General features: G+C 42.9%; 1 protein-coding gene across 10 annotated transcripts in view; it reads left to right on the plus strand.

The window, feature by feature from the left end:
- Positions 1-20871, plus strand: part of HHAT (hedgehog acyltransferase) — a 321146-nt gene that overhangs the window by 134156 nt on the left and 166119 nt on the right. For all 10 annotated transcript variants that reach the window (XM_045452422.1, XM_045452427.1, XM_045452424.1 and 7 more), the window contains one exon: positions 3836-3986. In XM_045452422.1, coding sequence (XP_045308378.1) covers positions 3836-3986 — 151 coding nt within the window. The remainder of the gene's footprint in view (positions 1-3835; positions 3987-20871) is intronic.

Below are 20871 nucleotides of genomic sequence, written 5' to 3' on the forward strand. Positions count from 1 at the left end.
GTGCAGCGGTGAGTCAGGGCACATAAGCTGGTGGGCACAGAAAACAATGCAGAGACAGCATGCTTCTTGAAACAGAGTGAATCTAGAATCAGTGTCTTAATCTAGAATCAGTGTCTTAAACTGACTATGAGAGTCTTGAGGGCAGGGCTTGACTGTACAAAGACGGTAGCTATGCAGCTGGCCAGTCAACAGAGTCCAGGGGCCTTTTTTCCAGTCTGTGGCAAATTCTCCCCAATCCTTGGCAGACTCTGGCATAAGACACAGCTTGACCCATTCTGGGTTCATGAAGACTTTTCATTAGGCAGATGCTAAGTTGTTTGAGTCTATAGGGGAATCTAACAGTTTAAGAGGATCCAGTACAGTTTGGACCCTTACCTTTATCCATGGGAAGAACTTCTCACTGGACAAGCTCTTCTTTATTGGGCATGTGCTATTAAAACTCCTGATGTTCAATCATGTGGTCATGGGCTTTGAGCAATCTGCAGTGTGGTAGAAAATACAGGTAAGTACAAAAACACCTGTAAGGTAATGTGTAATAGCAGTGTTAATGCTACTTCCTCATGCATGATATAGATGAAAGGATGCTAGAATTGAAATTATAGAGTATTTAAATGGAATAGACCATTTAAAAAATCCTAAGGGCTTTTTTTAAAAATTTGTTTATTTTTGAGAGAGAGAAAGAGAGAGACAGAGACAGAGCATGAGCAGGGGAGGGGCAGAAAGAGGGAGACACAGAATCCATAAAAGGCTCCAGCCTCTAAGCTGTCCGCGCAGAGCCTGACACAGGGCTTGAACCCACGAACCATGAGATCATGACCTGAGCCAGAGTTGGACACTTAACCGGCTAAGCCACCCAGGTGCCCCGAGAATCTGACAGATTTTAATTCCTGTGCCTCATACGTGATAAGTGTACAAAACCCGCATCACATTGAAGGCAGTATTTGGGAAGGAAGTAGCTTGTTCTCCCTGGTCTTGCAGCCTGTTAATGGGGAAAAGAAGTTTCTGATGTTTCATATGTAAAAGAGCTCCCAGTGGCTGTAACCTTGCACAGTCTTCCCTGGGTCTTCAAATGCCTTCACTTCTTCAGGCTGATCATTTTCAGTTTTGGAGGCTTTGTGCCCTTTAATTTGTGCCCTTTAATTTGTGCCCTGCCTCTTTTAGCTCTGGGAATTTTCTGACTAGAGTCTGGTGGTTCATTTTAGAGTATTTTAGAGTCCCCTTCATTGCCATCTTGGCCAGTGGAATAGATTTCTTCCCCATTTAGTGTGGTTTTCTGCTCCCACTTTTTAGATGGTATTCCTAACACATATGTCCCGCTTCTTTTTCAACGTTTATTTATTTTTGGGACAGAGAGAGACAGAGCATGAACAGGGGAGGGGCAGAGAGAGAGGGAGACACAGAATCGGAAACAGGCTCCAGGCTCTGAGCCATCAGCCCAGAGCCCGACGCAGGGCTCGAACTCACGGACCGCGAGATCGTGACCTGGCTGAAGTCGGACGCTTAACCGACTGCGCCACCCAGGCGCCCCATATGTCCCGCTTCTTGATGACTGTGTATATATACACACTTAAGACATATAATTATACACACACACATCAGCTTTTCTTTCTTGACTGCTATCAGACACATCCAAGAATGCTACTATTTTATACCCAGCTCTTTCAACACATATGTTTGTAGTCTGGTTTCCAAAGTCTGAGAACTGTTTGACCACTCCTGATTGGGAAGGAGACAGAGTGATTATTTGGTTCTTTCCTTGTAGGACATGTGGCTTTCAGATTTAAAACACCATTTGCCTTTGCCCAAACTATATATTCAGACTTAGGTGTTTCTTCTGGCACAGAATTGCCATTTACAGCCACACTCTCCATTGTAGTGACATTCTTTCCAAGATCTTTGTATAAGATGGAAAGATCCAAACAATAATATTTTCTGCTAGTGCTTCTTTAAAGCTTAGCTATTTCCTTCTGAATATCCCACAGATAATCCTGCTCAGTTGCACCAACCTGCCCTGCAGTATTTCCCACACACTGGAGAAGGTGCTCTTGAGGTTGGACAGCACGTGGCTGCTGGTTATCTTCTCAAGGGCTTCCACATACACTTTGCCCTCAACCTTCTCCTTGTGAGCACCGCTCTGACAAACCCGCCGCATCTCCTCACCTATGTGCTGAGGCCAGTGTGAATGGTGGCCAGTATCTGGCCCAGATCCATGGTACCCCATTGGGCATAGGGCACAGAGGTCAAAGCGGCCAGACAGGGAGCCAGAGGAGAGGTGGTGGTTGGTAGAGCACCCCGAGCCCCAGCTGCAGAAGCAGGTCATTCCCACTGGGGACAGGCAGAGGCCTGTATGGGCCATAGCATGTGTCTCAGACCTCACATCTTGCCCAGTGCCCACATCCTGTGTTCTTCTCATTCTGGAAAGGTGCAATTTAGGCCAAGAGACCATTGTAGCCTAGGGCTCTCCTGGGGATTATTTTGTTTTGTTTTGCTTTTTTGTTAATAGCCTTGTTGTGATCTAGTTCACATACCATACATTTCACCCACTTAAAGTATACAATTCAGTGGCTTTTAGTATATGCACAGATATGTGTAACTATCATAACTGCCAATTTTATAATATTTTCATCACCTCAGAAAGAAACCCTACCCTGGGCGCCTGGGTGGCTCAGTCGGTTAAGCATCTGACTTCAGCTCAGGTCATGATCTCGCATGCAGTCTGTGAGTTCAAGGCCCGTGTCAGGCTCTGTGCTGACAGTTAAGAGCCTGGAGTCTGCTTCCAATTCTGTCTGTCTGTCTCTCTCTCTGTCCCTCCCTGCTTGCTCTCTGTCTCTCTCAAAAATAATATACATTAAAAAAAAAAAAAAAAAAGAAACCCTACCCTTTAGCCACCGCCTCCCCCATAATCCCATCCCCTACCTCTCCAGTGCTGGGGCCAGTAATCAACTTTCTATTTTTGTTACCTTATTCTGAACTTTCTTATGAATGGAATATAATATGTGGCCTTTCATGACTGGCTTATTTCACTAAGCATGGTGTTTCAGGATTCATCCATGTTGTAGTATATATCAGTATTTCATTCCTTTGTAAGGCAACATAATGTTCCATTGTGTGGATTTACCACATTTTGTTTATTCTGTTGATGCATATTTGGGTTGTTTTTATCTTTTGGCTTTTGTGAATAATGCCACTACAAACATTTGGGTATAGGTTTCTGTGTGGGCATCTCTTCTTATTTCTCTAGGGTATGTACCAAAGAGTGGAATTGCTGGGTCATATGATAACTTTAAGTTTAATAATTTCAGGAAATGCCAAGCTGTTTTCCAAAGTGGCTGCACCATTTTGTGTTCTTGCCAGCAGTATGTCACAGTTGCAATTTCTCCACATCTTCACCAACCCTTGTTGATCTTTTTGATTTTAGTCATCCTAGTGGATGTGAACTCATGACATTTTGAAAAGATTTGGGGAGGATTTTCCCTTACAAATAGTTTTTTTAAAAAACCATAATGTGTGTGTGTGTGTGTATGTATGTATGTATACACATATATATACATATATAATTTAAATGCATAAGTATATATGTAAAATGCTTTTAAGTGTAGTGTCTGTTAAAGTATCAATGCTAAGAGGTCCTGTTGCCCATTACAACAATAAAGGAGTTTTCAATATTTGTTAATCCAAAATTCTCATTGCTCAAAACCAACGTGTGAGGTAAGGAGAAGAGAAGGGAGGGGTGGAGAAGTGGGAACAGACGGTGTGTTTTCAGGAATGGTCCATCTTTCCCAGGAGATTGCTCTACTGCTTACCTCTGTGTCTGATGGGTCCCTCTGTCTTTCAGGAGGACTGGCATTGGCTCAAGTGATCTTCTTCTATCTGAAGTACTTGGTTCTCTTTGGTGTCCCAGCTCTGCTCATGCGCCTGGATGGACTCACACCACCACCCCTCCCTCGCTGTGTGAGCACCATGTTCAGTTTCACGGGGATGTGGAGGTCAGTAGTTTGGTTTATTAAAGCCAAAGCCCTTTGGGGATGTCCAGTGGTAGGAGCCATGGCTTGGCAAGCTTCAAAGGGTTTGGGCCACTGTCCATTCTCTGTCCCTCAACTCAGACCACAGTTGGCACTTGGGTTTCTTCATCTGTCTAATAGGATGGCAATCCGTGCTTTCTGAACCACTCAAAAATACTGTCAAGCTATGAAGATAGGTGAAATAATAAAATTTCTCTCCAAGTTTATGTACAGATGCACAAAGGGTTATGTTTCAGTGGTTTCTTAATAGCTTGGGATATGCTACAAGATACTGACCATTTTATTGCTCTCTGTTTTCCTTGAAAATGACCTCTGTATATGTGGGAGTGTCAATTAAAAAAAAAACAGACTTAGGAAAATAGCATAGGCCCCTGTTGGCATTTACTAGCTCTCAGATCTGGGACAATTTACTAAATTTCTCTAAGTTTTAGTTCGCTCTTAAATGGTAGTAATAATAGTGAGGGTAATAATGCCCACATTCAAGAGTTGTTTTGAATATTAAATAAGCTAATGCAATTAAGGCATTTGGCACACAGTAGATGTTTACAAATGTTAGCTTTTACCCTTTTATTATTCCTGTACTTGGTGCCCATGGATAGACAGATGTGTTTTGCGAGTTTTCTTTTCTTGATTTTGCCCCATGAACTTATGGTTGACCAGAGCTTTTGTTCCAAAAGATCCTTCAGCCCCCCTGCTGTTTATTATTGTTGTTCTCCAGATGGGCTTGCTTGCTGCTGTGTGTTTCTTAGCACTTCTAGTATGTAACATGTGACAGGGCTTGGTTTTGCAATTGCAAACCTAAGGTACGAAGCTCAGACTGGGGACTTGGGCAATCATGGGAATCAGCACTTTTTAGGCACCTCCATTTCCCTCACCCTAGGCTTGGCCCTGCTCACAGTTGCCATTCTGGCTCATTCACAGAGCGCCTTCAGTCTTTCATCTCTGTAGGCAGAAGAGCCAGGGCCCGGGTAGAGGAAGAGCTCAGTGAATATTACCATATCTGATGTTGCTTTTAAAAATGGGGTAGATAGCCTGCAACATCCTGGTTTTCCATTATAACTGATTATAGATGCTGAGTTTTTTTTAAGCCTCTGTAAATGCATGTTGTTATTGGTTCAGTTTGCTTATTGGGATTAGAAATTTCATGTGGTTATTGCAAGTAATGTTAAGTAATTGCTTTGATTTGCTCTTAATTAGTTCATCAAATATCATAGGTTGCCCAGTTTTAATGACAGGGTTGGAAAATGGTAGAAAAGGGGTTCTCTCTAGCCAGGGGGCCATGGAGTAGTTCTTGGTTAAAAGGTGAGCCTGGTTGGGAGGCTCTGTTAACTTTTGACCTATGTGAAAGTAATGTACTGAATAAGTGGGTTGGGACCCAGCATGATTTGGGGTCACATCATCAGTGACTAGTGTGCACCTAGCATGATTGCTCTCCGTCTTTGTGAATGCTGCCCTAATGCATTTCTTAGGAAGCATATTCTTCTAAAGAGCTTCTCCAATCTTGATTGGCATATTAAAAAACTCTGAATGGGGCGCCTGGGTGGCTGTCGGTTGAGCGTCCAACTTCAGCTCAGGTCATGATCTCACGGTTTGTGAGTTCAAGTCCCGCATCAGGCTCTGTGCTGACAGCTCAGAGCCTGGAGCCTGCTGCGAATTCTGTGTCTCCTTCTCTCTCTCTGCTCCTACCCCACTCACACTCTGTCTCTCTCTCAAAAATAAATAAACATTAAAAAAAAAATTAAAAACAAAACTCTGACTCCTGGGCATGCTGGCTCTAGGCTCCTTGTCCATAAATCTCTGCCCCATTGATTGTCACAAGAAGCAGTTTAGACTGTTGACTCTATTTCACATTCAGAGTAGGCGTCTTCTTGTCCTTTATTATTTCAGTTAATTATTTTTCAGTCCCAAACCCTCTGTTGTAAATACACAACAAAGGCAGAGAGAGCTTATCTGCCAAGACCTTTGTCATGTTTGATTAGAACTAAACTTAAATCATGTAGACTCCATGTTGTTGAAACACTCTCTCCTCCCTCCCAGTTCCAGTTTTAAGACAAACGGGTGAGAGAGTAATACAAGTTACTGTGAGTGGAGGCTCTGGGTGAGCCCCCGGAGTGATGTGGTCCTAGGAGGAAGTGTTTACAAGAGCATGTGATGAAATAACAAACATGGTCTTTCCTGGGAGTGACCTAGACTTTTATCCTGGCTTTTTTCTAGGCATACATAGGTGTGTAGATTTTCCCTTTCACAATTTTTAGTTTGCTGAAGGGTTTTCCAGTTTGCCAGTTATACTTAGAAACACCTCGGCCTTCATTCTTTCCGTACAATAACTGTTCCACATTAAGAAAGGAAGGGAGGTCAACTCTGTACTATAACTCACAGTTTTTTTTAAAAAAAAAAAATTTTTTTTTTAACGTTTATTTACTTTTGAGACAGGGAGAGACAGCATGAATGGGGGAGGGTCAGAGAGAGAGGGAGACACAGAATCTGAAACAGGCTCCAGGCTCTGAGCTGTCAGCACAGAGCCTGATGCGGGGCTCGAACTCATGGTCCGCGAGATCATGACCTGAGCTGAAGTCGGACGCCCAACCGACTGAGCCACCCAGGCGCCCCTATAACTCACAGTTTAAGGCTCAGAAAAAGTAGTTTCAAATTGAAAAAAGAATGAAAGAGCTTCCCTTTTTGCAGATGTGCCTCTGCCCTTCAAAGGAAGTTTGTCATGTTCGTGTTCAGGCTCTCGTAGCCTAACCCTACAGTGGGCCTGGTCCCTACTCTCTAACCTTTCTCTGTAAAATGCACGTTGAGGGAAAATAAAGTTGTGAATTTGTAGTTTCTGTTTACATCGAATTTTACATTAATATTTCTGGGCCATCTATTGAAGCCTTGCTGCAGACAGGGAATTTCTTCCCCTTCCTGGATATAGGTCTGAGAAGAATTGAGTTATGAACAGATGTGAAAGCTGGTGATGCAGGTTATTCTGGGCAGTGGCAGCCACTCATATGGTGACACACGGGGCGGAGTGGATAGGAAGTGGAGGGAAGAGGTTTAAAAACAGGCTGTGCAGAATGTCCAGTGGTTACCTGACCTTCTAGAAAATCCACACTGAATGTGAAGTTTAGAGCTGATGATGAGAGATGAATTTTTAGCCTCCCATTTTAAAGGCAGCTTACACACCTGAAAATCGTGCTGACTGATTGCACCATATTTCAGTTCACTTAGCAGTGAAAGAAGACTTGAATCCAGCAGTCTACTGTATCAGAGGAATCTGAGCACTATGTCATAGAACAGATGAAATTGGCCATCAACAGAGAGATAACATTCCTTGACATCCTAGTTAGTTTAAATTGGTCATGAAAAATTGCTATTCACTTAGATGGCCCACACCTGAGAGTTAGGACTCCGTGTTTTTGTTTTTCCTTCTAGTTCCCTTCTTTCATATAATTCCTGCTCGGATATTTGCAGACGTAACAAAACCCTAAGGAGTATGTGTATTCTCACTTGTGACTTCTCTGTGGCCGTCTAGACCTGAGAAATTGAGAATTTTCTGCTCAGTTTTTAGGTTTCATGTTTTAATTTAGATAGGCTGAGATCTGTAATGAGCATCTTTTGCCGGGAGTCATTAAAGATGACATTGCATGTCTGAGGTTTCAAATTAGAAGTCTGATCATGTCCCCTGATTTGATTTTTAGCTATGGAAGCAAAGTGTGCAAAGTGATAGAATTTCCCATGGCGCTGGTGAGTTATGGGTCAATTTCAGTTATCTCAGGCATCTCGAACAGCTTGCCCTCTGCCTTTCTTGAATTATGATGCTCTCAGGTCTTCATAGGCAAACTCATGTATCACAGCTTATCCCATAGAAATTTGGGCACTGCTATGGGGCGCCTGGATGGCGCAGTCGGTTAAGCGTCCGACTTCGGCCAGGTCACGATCTCGCGGTCCATGAGTTCGAGCCCCGCGTCAGGCTCTGGGCTGATGGCTCAGAGCCTGGAGCCTGTTTCCGATTCTGTGTCTCCCTCTCTCTCTGCCCCTCCCCCGTTCATGCTCTGTCTCTCTCTGTCCCAAAAATAAACGTTGAAAAAAAAAATTAAAAAAAAAAAAAGAAATTTGGGCACTGCTAGACCTTAATATGTGGGGAGATCTTGGGGCTGGGGCTGGGGAGGTGCCTGAGCCCCTTCTTTTAGTGAGGAATTGATTGCATCAGCTTTTAGGTCAATAGAAGAGTTTAGGTCCCTCGATGGAGAGTTGGTTAAGGCCTGTGGTAGATGATGAAAACTAGCTATACAAATTGCTGGCTTTACGGTAGTCCTGCCTTTGAATCATAGCTGGCTTCGAGTTGCAGGACAAGATGGAAGCATGGAGTTGGTGAAATATATATACCATGTGTGTCAGCACTGCTGGACAGGCAGCAGGGGCAGCGTGAACACAAAGGGGGAAGGATGGAACAGGTGCTGTTAATAAGAGGTCACTTTGTTTTGGAGGCAGCCTGCTAACCAAGGGCTTGCTGCTTACTAGCTCTGTGACTTGGGCAAATAATGAAAATGCCCCAGGCTAGCTTTTCGTTTCTAAAATGGACATAATAATGGTACTTGCTGCATCAGGGGGGATGTGACAGTTGGTTGAGCCTAGTGCTTAGTAGTTCCTTGGAAAGTGGTAGCTTCTTCGTGTTTTTTGTTTTTTGTTTTTTTTGTGCTTGAAAATCTAGCAAAGCCAGAGGTGACAGAGAAATCTGCCTGTGGGTAAGCCGGGTTGGGGAAGCAGTGGTCAATGATGGGACTGGCTGAGGAAAGGCTCCAGTCCAGCTCTGAGCCTGAGATGTCAGCTAATATGGTGCCTGACACATAGTAGTCACTCAACAAACAGGTATTTCCTGAGTGAAAGATGCATGATCTCCCCTGCCCCCACACCCTTGAAGAAGAGATCAAAGAAAAATTGGCTTACATGTGAAGTGTGAGTCTAACAATTTATTTCCAGTGGTTAACCTACCATTCAGACTGCATTTCTGGCCATAGAAAATGCCATCTTTGGCCATATTATCCATTTCCTCTGTTATACCGAGGCTCTTTCTGGGCCCATCTTCTGACAGCATGCATTCTAGGTTCTTTAACTTTTCTTTAAAATGTGAATGTTTCAAGCTTTTCTCTATCGAATGACTTTCCATTAGAATCCAAGAGGGAATTTATATTTCTTTAATGGGTCTGGCAAAAAACGGGGGTGAGTAAAGGAAACATTTCTTCTATTTTTCTTCATTAGAGGCTAAAAACCCACCAACCAACCAACCGCTGCCACCACCACCAAACAAAACAAAACAAAAATTTAAAGGACCTTCATTGTTTTAGGGACAGGAGAATAAGGTAGAGGCTGTCCACTGTTCTTAAAAAAATTTTTTAACGTTTATTTTTGAGAGAGAGAGAGAGAGACCATGAACAGGGGAGGGGCAGAGAGAGAGGGAGACACAGAATCCAAAGCAGGCTCCAGGCTCTGAGCTGTCAGCACAGAGCCCAATGTGGGGTTCGATCCCATGAACTGCAAGATCATGACCTGAGCCGAAGTCAGATGCTTAACCGACTAAGCCACCTAGGTGCCCCCCAGCTGTCCTCTGTTCTCAATGGGCAGGGAAGGAGTGAAACCCTGATCATGGACGATCAGTGGTGCTTGTGTAAAAGGAAGCAATAAGGCTAACCTTTGGAGCCTCCTGAAGAAACTAACAGGGCTACTTAGGTGTCATCTGGAATGGGAAAATTATGTCCAAGGGGATTTTGAATAACTGAACCCACAGATTTTCTTTCTTTCTTTTTTTTAAATAAGTGTATTCTTTTTTAAAAAAATGTTTATTTTTGAGAGAGAGCAAGCAGGGGAGGGGCAGAGAGAGAGAGGGACAGAGGATCCCAAATAGGCTCTGCACTGACAGAAGAGAGCCTGATGCGGAGCTCGAACTCATGAACCGTGAGATTATGACCTGAGCCGAAGTCAGATGCTTAAGCGACTGAGGTTTATTTGTCTGATATGAATATAGTGATTCCAGCTTTTTCTTTAAAAAAATTTTTTTTAATGTTTATTTTTGAGAGAGAGAGAAAAAGTGTGTGGGCAAGTGGGGGAGGGGCAGAGAGTGAGGGAGACAGAGAATCTGAAGCAAGCTTCAGGCTCTGAGCTGTCTGACATGGGGCTCGAACTCACAAACTGCAAGATCAGGACCTGAGCTGAAGTCGGAGGCTTAACTGACTGAGCCAGCTAGGTGCCCTGACTCTGACTTTCCTTTGGTATGTTTTTATCTTTTTATTTTTAATATTATAATTCAAATGAGGCTTTTGTAGACAGCATAGAGCTAGATTTTGCTTTTTTATCCAAATTGACAATCTCTGACATTGGGTGTTTAGACCATTTAGAGTTAATGTAATTATTGGTATTGGTTGCATTTAAAGCTACCATCTTGATAGTTATGTTTTTTTAAAAAATTTTTTAAACATTTATTCATTTTTTTGAGAGACAGAGATAGAGTGTGAGTAGGGGAGGGATAGAGAGAGAGGGAGACACAGAATCTGAAGCAGGCTCCAGGCTCAGAGCCTGTCGGTATAGAGCCTGATGCAGGGCTCGAACTCAGGGACTATGAGATCATGAGCTGAAGTCGGACACTTAACCAACTGAGCCACCCAGGCGCCTCGAGAGTTGTGCTTTTTTTTTTTTTTTTTTTTTTTTTTTTTAAATTTTTTTTTCAACGTTTATTAATTTTTTTGGGGACAGAGAGAGACAGAGCATGAACGGGGGAGGGGCAGAGAGAGAGGGAGACACAGAATCGGAAACAGGCTCCAGGCTCTGAGCCATCAGCCCAGAGCCCGACGCGGGGCTCGAACTCACGGACCGCGAGATCGTGACCTGGCTGAAGTCGGACGCTTAACCGACTGCGCCACCCAGGCGCCCGAGAGTTGTGCTTTTTAATCTCATTTTTTTAAACGCCTTCATACTTATCTATCTATCTATCTATCTATCTATCTATCTATCTATCTATCCATGCATCCATCTATTGTGGTAACATATACATAATATAAAGTTTACCATTTTAACCATTTTTAAGTATACAGTTTAGTGACATTAAGTACATTTACATTATTCTGCAATCACCACCACCATCCATCTCTAGAACTTTATCACTTTTCCCAACAGAAAATCCATACCCATTAATAACTCCTCATTCCCTCCTCTCCCCAGCCCATTTTTGGTACTATTAATTTCTTTGTGTGGATCTAAATATTCCATTTGGCATTATGTTCCCTCCTACGTGAAGAACTTCCTTAGCCTTCTGGTCTACTGGCTGAACTTTTACTTCTTTTTTTCTGAAAATGTCTTTATTTTGCATCTTTACTGGATATAGAATTATATGTTGACTGTTCCCCCCCCCCCCCCCCCCCCCCAGTATCTTAAAGATGTCTCTCCATTATCTCTGGCTTGCATAGTTTCTGACAAGAAGCCTGATGTAACTCCTCTCTACGTTATGCTTTTTCTTTCCTTTGGCTGCTTTCAAGATTTTATCTTCAGTGTCAGAAGTTTGACTGTGATGTGCTTAGGTGTATTTTTCTTTGTATTTACTTTGTTTGGAGTTCTCTGAAGGTCTCAGATCTATGGTTTATTATCTCATTAATTTTGGAAAATTCGTGGACATCATCTCTTCAAATAGTTCTTTCCTACCATTCTCTTTTCCTTCTGGGACTCCAGTGACACATGTGTCAGACTGTCTGATGTTATCCCACAGCTCTTTGATGCTTGGTTCTGGTTTTTGCCCCACCCCACCCTGCCCACCAAATCTTCCCCCCCCCACCCCCGTCTTTGTGTTTCAATTTGGATACATTCTGTTGGCTTATCTTTAAGTTCCTTGCTCCTTTTTTCTGTCATGTCTAGTCTTCTCTTTGGATCCCAACCTAAAGTAGTAAAGGAAAATGAGGATTGACATTGGAGTTGGTTCCCACAGAGGTCATGTCATGGTGACCTTGACAACAGCAGTCTCAGTGAAGTGGTGGGGGCAAAACCCCCATTAAATTGGGCTCAGAGGAGAGTGGGTCTGATCTGATCCCAGGAATGTAGTCTAATGAGGGGAAGCTTGTCCACATGGTGTGGTTAGGGCTCAGACTTCCTCTCTTCCTGATGTGGCCTCACCTCAGTTCTTCTTGACTAGGCACACCCCTTTAAGTCTCAGCCATGCCCCAGCCAGGCTATGCACTACTCTTTGCAATGGGCTCACTTGCCATTCATCACAGGTATCCCTAAACCACCTAAACCAGGTTTACTGGCCCATATCTTACTACCTTCAATACAGGAACTTCTGGGTCTCTTCTTGCCATAAGACTGCTGAAGGAGGCTCAGCAGTGCCAGCAAGGCTCTTTCCTTCACTCTGCCTAATGTAGAGAGCATCCTGTAGAGGTGGTCTCTCAGCTCCAACCAGAAAGGAAAGCCAGAGCTTCTCTGCTTGGGTTTTTACCTCCACCTGTATAATAACCTTCCCTTTTAGGACATGTCTCTGAGGTCTTCTATCCTCTTCCATGTCTTCCCACAGTTCACTGTGTCACAAGAGGTAGGTTTTCTACTTTCTCCTCCTATCTTCTCTTCTGACATATTCTTCTCTAGGGCAGGTAGCTTTATGGCCCAACTCTTGTAGGTAGAGGGGGCTATTCTTTCTCTAATACAGAGAAAAATACTCTAAGATCTGATTCACTTAGATGTAGTTCTGAATTTGTGAGTGCTTGGACAAGGAACTAGGGATTGCTGGGAGCGGAATACATTGTTTTAGTTTTTAAAAATTCCCTGTATGAATTAATTTAGTCTTATAACAGTATAGTTGAGTAAGGATTTAGGTGTTACCATCACTGTCTGAGACCCAGAGTGGTAAGTCAGGTGTCCAAGATCATGTAGGTAGCACATTCTTGCTGTATTAAAATCTAAACCCTAATCGTTTTAGTAAGAAAGGTTTATATGCATAAATGCATGTGCTTATAGAGGAGTATGTGAAAATTCATGCAATTAGCACCACGAGTGAGTAGATTTCCTTTTCCTATTACACCAAGCAGAAAGGCAAAAACGTTTGGTGTCATCACTTTGTAAATGCTGAGATTTTAGTCTGCTATAGCTACAGGTTCAAAACCCGGCACCTTAATTTTGATCCACCTGACTGTAGTAGACATTCAAAGGCTTTTCTCTAGAAATGCTAACAAAAGGTTCTGATATGGTCCAACTGCTTACCTGCTGAACAAGATGGATACTCTGTCTTCTATTAAGTACTGTGAACTATAGTTTGCTTTCAGGGTAAAAGTTAAGACTAATTCTCTGCCTGTCATGCTTGAAAATAGTGTTTTATCCTTAAGTATGACATGCAAACCTGGCTCCAACCTACTATTTCAAGTTCTTATCACTCACCTTATATTACAGCATTATGGGACTAGTCTTTGTTCCTTGGTCTAGCCCACCCGGTTCACCCACAGACTCCCATGACCTTGGTGCTGGCCTCCTGGTGCTGTAGAGCTCACAGTGCTCCTCCTCCTCCTCCTTCCAGACAAGACGCCACTCGCTCTACAGTTCAGTGCCAGCTTCAGTGTTGCCTTTTCTGTTGAGCTGTGCTCCTCTCCCACCCAGCAGGGGATTTCGCATTCCTCTGCTCTGTGGTACTTTGTGTGAAGTTCATGTATCATAACACATATTTATACTGTTAATACAGTCATTGTGTCTAGCTTATGGGGAATGGAGACTACCATTCCTTACTTATGATACTTACTTTATATGATACTTTACTTTAATATAGGAAATGCCTGTATTTAGCAAGAGCCTTGCCTTAGATCCTTGCTATTCCAATTATGGTCTGAGGAACCGCAGCGTCAGACTCTCCTGGGAGCTTGTTAGAAATGCAGGATCCTGGGTCCCACCTCAAGACCTACTGAATCAGAATCCACTTTTTAACAAGATCTCCTGGGGACATTGTATATGCATTAAAATTTAGGAGGCACTGGACTGGGCTAGGTGAATCCTAAGGACTCCTCCTCCCTGATTTGCCATGACTCTAGGCTACCTGAATAATGGCCACGAGTGGCTGTAAGTATATCTGAGTATTCACATGGGTCACAGGGACTGGGTTCTAGGAGAACTTCAGCAGGAGCTTTTAGTGCTGTCCCTAGGGGATGAGGCCACAGAGGGACAGAGGTAGGATGAGCTCAACCAGTCCAAGTATGGAGGGGCCTGGAGGGTGGCTTTTTGATAAAGAACAAGCAATCTGATAAGGTAGACTTAGAGGCATACAAACCAGATGGAGAGGCCACTGGTCTGTAGTCACAAAAACCTAGGAAAAATGAATCTCCCACCCCACCACCATTTGTTGTCCCCAGAAGACATTTGTTCTCCAACTTGTTTTCCTACATGTGGACTTCTCCCCTTCTCTGCCCTCTTCCTTCTGTTCCCCTAGAGTTGCTCCTTGTGTGTGAGAAGCCCAAAGATGAGGGACTCTGCCGAGTTAGAAAGGAATGCCCAACCTCTCCTGGGAGCTGACTGTGACCTGCAGATAACCTTCTTGGATTAACGGAGGGCTGCCCCATTGCAGGGAGGTAGTTCCCAGTGAGACTATTTACATGGGAGACTCAGCCCACCAGACTTCAGGAAAGCAGCACCTGTGACCTTCCTGTTGAAGCAGAGATGATAGATACAGGTAGTCATTACATTTGTGGGAAATGTTGCTAGCTGCAGTATATTGCTAGAAGATTTGCTAAGAAGTTAATTAAGATATACAATGCAGGTAGCCTACAAGTGCCAGTTGGGTTCTGATTAGTGAGTGAGCGAGCGAGTGGCACTAAGGCGAGGCTGCTTCCTGTGTTATTACGGCCCTGGTTCTTTAGCTGGGAGTGGGGAGCAGGGCTGTATCAGGGGACTGAGGTAAGTGGGCTCACAGAGGCTTGGTAGTGGCAGTAGCCCAAGTCCTCTTATGACACATTGCCATCATGATGTAAATTTGCATGTAATAATATTACTTGTCTAGTTGGCAACGGACATAATTGGTGGCAGTAATTGTCATAGCAGTATATTTCACAGACTACTTTTTCTTGTTGCAGGAGGGGTTAGGTGCCCTTCTTGCAGTCTGTCATTTTACTGTAAAACCTGAGGGCTAAAATTTTAGGTTCCTCACGATTTCTCAAGTGAGTTTTTACAACAGAGTGAGATGCATGTATTTGAGACAGGGTGTATTTCCTTTAAATAGTTGTGTGGTCACACAGTCCCATGAGACTGGTCCTTAGAGAAATTGGAGGGGCTGGTTTTGTATGTTCTGTTTTCTGTGTTTCATTTCCTATTTGAGAGCAATATTGTCTGGCAGAATTTTGCCTTTGACTCAATATCATTAGCAACTAAAATGTGGTCTGTGTGCTTTTCTTCCTCAAGGTCGTTGGTCACTCAAGTCCTGTCAGTAAAGCCAAGAAATTGCCAGCACCTCTCCTGGGTTTGAGTGGAGACCTTAACTTGAGTTACCTTTGGGGTTTGGCTGTGATCCTTGTCTCCAGGAATGGCAAAAGAGGAGGGTTAGGGCTGGCTCTTGGAATCTGGGAAAATCCTTAGTGTCCTGAGGATCTCCCAGCTGAAGAGTCAGAGGAGACGGGAGGGTGTGAGATGAAGTGAGGAGAGAAATTCTCTCCCATCTATCAAAGCACTTTCTAATGGAGCCTTGGCACAAGGGACCCAGCACTGTTCCAGCATGACGCCGAGTAGGTACAGGAGCTGTCCTCAAGAATCCACACACGTAAGAGTTTCTCATCTATGCAACTCAAACATGCTGTTCCAAAATCAGATGTTTTCTAGGTATTGGGAATGGTTGTCCAGAGCCCTTCTCTCCATAATGAGAGACCAGCATTTGTGAGAGGATTGTCAGGGTGGGGGCGGTCTCTGTGCCAAGCCACCTGGCCCACCGGGGCTTAAAGCCATGACTGATGGCTCTGTGCTCTGACCGCTGAGCAGTTGGTAGAGGTGCCCAGCAGCAGGCATAGCGAAAAAGTATATCTGCTTTTCCAGTGCAAGTTTTATCAGCATCTCACTGAGCAGAGTGTCTTAAAGTATGACCTTCCCCCAAACTACTCTGCATCTTCATGTTTGATTCTCAGATGGTTTAGGTTCTTTTTATTTTTCGTCTTCCACTTATGGACTATTTAAATAAATTATAAACACCACCTTGATAGACTACATATAAAAGTCCAAATTCTGTTTGTTCAGTGAGTATTTATTGAGCACCTACTATGTGCCAGCCACCAATTTATGGATGCAGAGCCTAACGAGGGAGTCTCTGTCTCAGGGATTTAATGCTCACAAGTAGTATATTCCAGGACAGGCATGACCATCACTGAGCCTGTATAGCACTTCAGCGTTCATACACGTTTCTACATCTGTTGTCTCATTTGTTCAGTGCATTAGTCAGGGAGGGTGTTAATTTTACTGTCTCCATTTTATTGGTGAGGAAAATAAAAGCCCAGAAAGGTTAAATGATTTGGTCAAAGAGATTCGTGGTAGAGCTGGGATAACACCATGTAATCTCTTAATAACATTGCTTAATATACCCAATATTTGCTTTGTTTATTTTTTAAGCATTTTACAGGTAATTAGGTTTAAACTGTCATGTCTCTAAAGTTATAAATATTGTAGAGTCAATGGACACTACGAAAAAAAAATTTAATTATACTAGTTCCTTGAAAATAAAGAGAAATGAGAAATAAAGAGAAATGAGAAATAAGTTTTTTTTTTTTTAAATAGAAGTAGGTGACCATTGACATAAAGTTGTTGGAGAAAATAGAGCAACATTTTATAGCAATTTATTTAAAAACTAAGAGAATACAATAGTACAGAGAATAGAGTGTGAGCTTTGGAATCTAACAGATCTGGGGTCACTTTCTTTCCTTTTTTAGATCTTTGACCATGGTCAAATTGCTTAATAAGCTTCAAGTCTCAATTTCTCTGTTAATGGGCTAATGATGCCTACCTGCTGGGGTGAGGTGAGAATTTGTTTTTTTCTTTATAGGTAAATAAGGTTCATGTTCTGGTTGTTACTGAATCATGCAGGTGTTAATTATGTGTGTGTTTATGGCGAGCTGACTTAAAATGTAAGCTGTGCAGCATGTTAGAAGTTCATCTGGTGCACAGTGAGGTGCAGCCACCTGCCGTGAGTGCTGACACCTAGTGAATGAGGACCTGGGAGAGGCCTGGCCTGCGTATTACAGATCCCACGGACAGAACACAAGCTCAAGAGTCAAAATTGAGCACCAAGTCAAAAGTTGCCTAGGCAAACACTCTGACCGACAGCTGTTGATTTGTGATACAGCTGCTTCTCACACAGGCAACTCTGTGGAGCTTACTGCAGGGGACCAACATCAGGAATTTTAGTTATCAAAGGTTAATGATGGTCCTAGCCATTCTGCAGTAGCCATATCAAGAGACAGGAAATATGATGGTACTTGGCACCCCCATTCCTCTCCATTTGGACTGCATTGGAATCTCTGCCCCTCAGTAGCCTGTACCATTTCACATGTACGGTCTACCCTCAGAAACTTACTGTCCATCTGGCTTCAGCTTCAGAGCTCGTGGGCACACCTTTTCTGTCTCATCCAGCCTCTACTTCCTTTAGTCCCAGCTGACCCTGAACTGTTTCTCTTACTTGTCTGTTATAGACACTCTCTAGGCCAGAATTCCCTCCTCATTCCTTGTGTTCCTGGATACCCTCTTGTGTGACTTGTCTCTCAGGAATGTACTTGTCCACACCTCTGCTTTAGGAGAAGTTCTGGCTCTCCCACCATCTTTTCATTCATTGATCCACCAAGTATTTGCTGAGGGCCTGCTGTATGTCAGAAAGTGTGCTTGGTGCTAGGGACAGAGTAGTGAACAAAACTAGCAAAAGCATGCACAGTCACAGAGTCTACTTTCCAGTGGTGTGCTAGGACCTAATACATGAAAGAGCAAGACAGAGCCAGGTGGGGAGGATCTGGAGTCTGGGGGCAAGGTTGCAGTCAGTGAAATTTGTTGTGAGCACTGAATTAGCAAAGACTGAACCATTGCTCCTAAGGGAGAAATAGGGTTAGGTTCCTGTGAGCTTTTAATCACAACATTTGACAGCCAGTCAATACATAACCTTGTTTTAATGTGTGTTTCTGTTTAAAGACACTTGATATATATTGTTGATTCATTAACATTGAGCTCCTGGTTAACAGCTCTATAACTTATGCCTGAGTGAATCTGATTTAACATACATCTTTTCTCCATAAAGCATATCATAGCCTTCTTGTGCTTAGGAACACTAGACACACTGCAGCCCTGTACTCGGAGGCCATTTCAAACGGTGAACTCACCAGCAAGAAGCACAGAAATGCAAAAACCATGGCCCTAGACAGATTGCAAAAATGACCACTGTTTACCATTTGAGCTGAAATAAGATGTCAGTGTCCTCTTGTTCTACCTCAGCTGAGCATGTGGCATGGGGTGACTCACACTACTTGCCACTCTGAGCTTGTCTGAGAACAACTGCAGAAATGCCTCAAGTATTTATTTTGGGGTTATAAATTTTAGTAAGTAGGCATATTTACAAATATGTAATCAGCAAGTTATGGGACCAACTGTAAATGGAGTGATGAGGGTAGGCCTCAGTGAGAAGGTGACATTTGATGAAGACTTGGAGGAGAGGATGTGAGTCATGTGGATGCCTGGAGAAGGGTTCCAGGAAGAAGGTGCAGCCAGTACAAAGGCCCTGGGCCAGAAGTGTGCCTGAAGTGTGCAAGGAATAGTAAGGATGCCAGTGTGGCTGCAGTAGTGTGTGGAGTGATCAGAGGAGAGTGGTGGGAGGAGAGTGGTGGGATGGCAGGTCAGGTAAGGCTTTGTAAGCCATTGCACATTCTTTTTTTAAATGTTTGTTTATTTTGAGAAAGAGCATGTGTGCATGTGAGTGGGGGAGGGTCAGAGAGAGGGAGTGAGCGAATCTTGAGCAGGTTCCATGCTCAGCTCAGAGCCCGACACCGGGCTTAATCTCATGAACTGTGAGATCATGACCTGAGTCAGAATCAAGAGTCAGATGCTCAACTGATTGAGCCACCCAGGCGTCCCAGGAAATATAGTTAGCCAACTGACCCAGTGGTGTAATTCAGTCTGAGAACTAGGCCTGAGAACTAGGAAGCTGATGGTGTAAGTCCCAGTCCAAAGGCCCAAGAATTGAGAGACCGTTGTCTGAGGGCAAGAGAAGATGGATGTACCAGTTCAAGCAGAGCAGAGGTGCCCTTCCTCTGCCTTTTCCTTCTAATCAGGCCATCAGTGGACTGGATGGTGCCCACCTCACGTTGGTGAGGGCCATCTTCCTCACTCACTTCAGCAATTTAAATGCTGATCTCTTCCGGAAGCACCTTTACAGGCATACCCAGAAATAGTGTTTTTCTGGCTTTCTGGGCATCTCCTAAAGCCAGTCAAATTGACACACAAAATTAACCACTATATTTAATATTCACAAATCAATCAACATGATACATCACATTAATAAAAGAAAGGATAAGAACCATATGATCCTTTCAGTAGATGCAGAAAAAGCATTGACAAAGTACAACATCCATTCATGATAAAAAGCCCCCAACACGGTTATGTTTAGAGAGAACATACCTCAATGTCATAAAGGCCATATATGAAAAACCCACCACTAATTTAATTCTAAATGGGGAAAAATTGAGAGCTTTCTTCCTGTGGTCATGAATAAGATGAGGATATTCCACTCTCACCAATTTTATTCAACATAGTACTAGAAGCCCTAGCCACACCAATCAGACAACAAAAAGAAATTAAAGGCATCTAAATTAGCAAGTAGGAAGGAAAAATTTTGACTATTTGCAGATAACATGATGTTCTATATAGAAACCCTGAAAGACTCCACCAAAAAATGGCTAGAACTGTTAAACAAATTCAGTGAAGTCCCAGGATACAAAATCAATGTACAGAAAGCTGTTGCATTTCTGTATACCAATAATGAAGCAGCAGAAAGAGAAATTAAGAAAACAATCCCATTTTTAATTGCACCAAAATAATAAGATACCTAGGAATAAACCTAACCAAAGAAGTGAAAGATCTATTCTCTGAAAACTATAAAACACTGATGAAAGAAATTGAAGACAACCCAAAGAAATGGAAAGATATTCCATGCTCATGGATTGGAAGAACACATATTGTTAAAATGTCTGTACTACCCAAAGCCATCTACACATTCAATGCAATCTCTATCAAAATACCACTAGCATTTTTCAGAGTGTTAGAACCAACAATCCTAAAATTTTTATGGAAACACAAGAGATCCTGAATAGTCAAAGCAGTCTTGAAATAGAAAAGCAAAGCTGGAGGCATCACAATTCCAGACCTCAAGTTATAAAGCTGTAGTAATCAAAACAATATGGTACTGGCACAAAAATAGACACATCAATGGAACAGAATAGAAAACCCAGAAATCGACCCACGGTTATATGGTCGATTAATCTTCGACAAAGAAGGAAAGGATGTCCAATGGAAAAAAGAATGTCTCTTCAACAAATGGTGTTGGGAAAACTGGACTGCTTTCTTACATCATACACAAAAATAAATTCAAAATTGATGAAACACCTAAAATGTGAGACATGAAACCATAAAAATCCTAGAACACAAGCAGTAACTTCTTTGACATCAACCATAGCAACTTCTTTTTTTTTTCTAGATAGGTCCCCTGAGGCAAGGGACACAAAATAAAAAACTTCCATACAGTGAAAGAAACCATCAACAAAACTAAGGCAACCTACAGAATGGGAGAAGATATTTGCAAATGATATATCCAATAAAGGGTTAGTGTCCAAAATATAGA

The sequence above is a fragment of the Leopardus geoffroyi genome, chromosome C3 (assembly GCF_018350155.1).
Source record: "Leopardus geoffroyi isolate Oge1 chromosome C3, O.geoffroyi_Oge1_pat1.0, whole genome shotgun sequence".
In the NCBI taxonomy this organism is placed as follows: Eukaryota; Metazoa; Chordata; class Mammalia; order Carnivora; family Felidae; genus Leopardus; species Leopardus geoffroyi.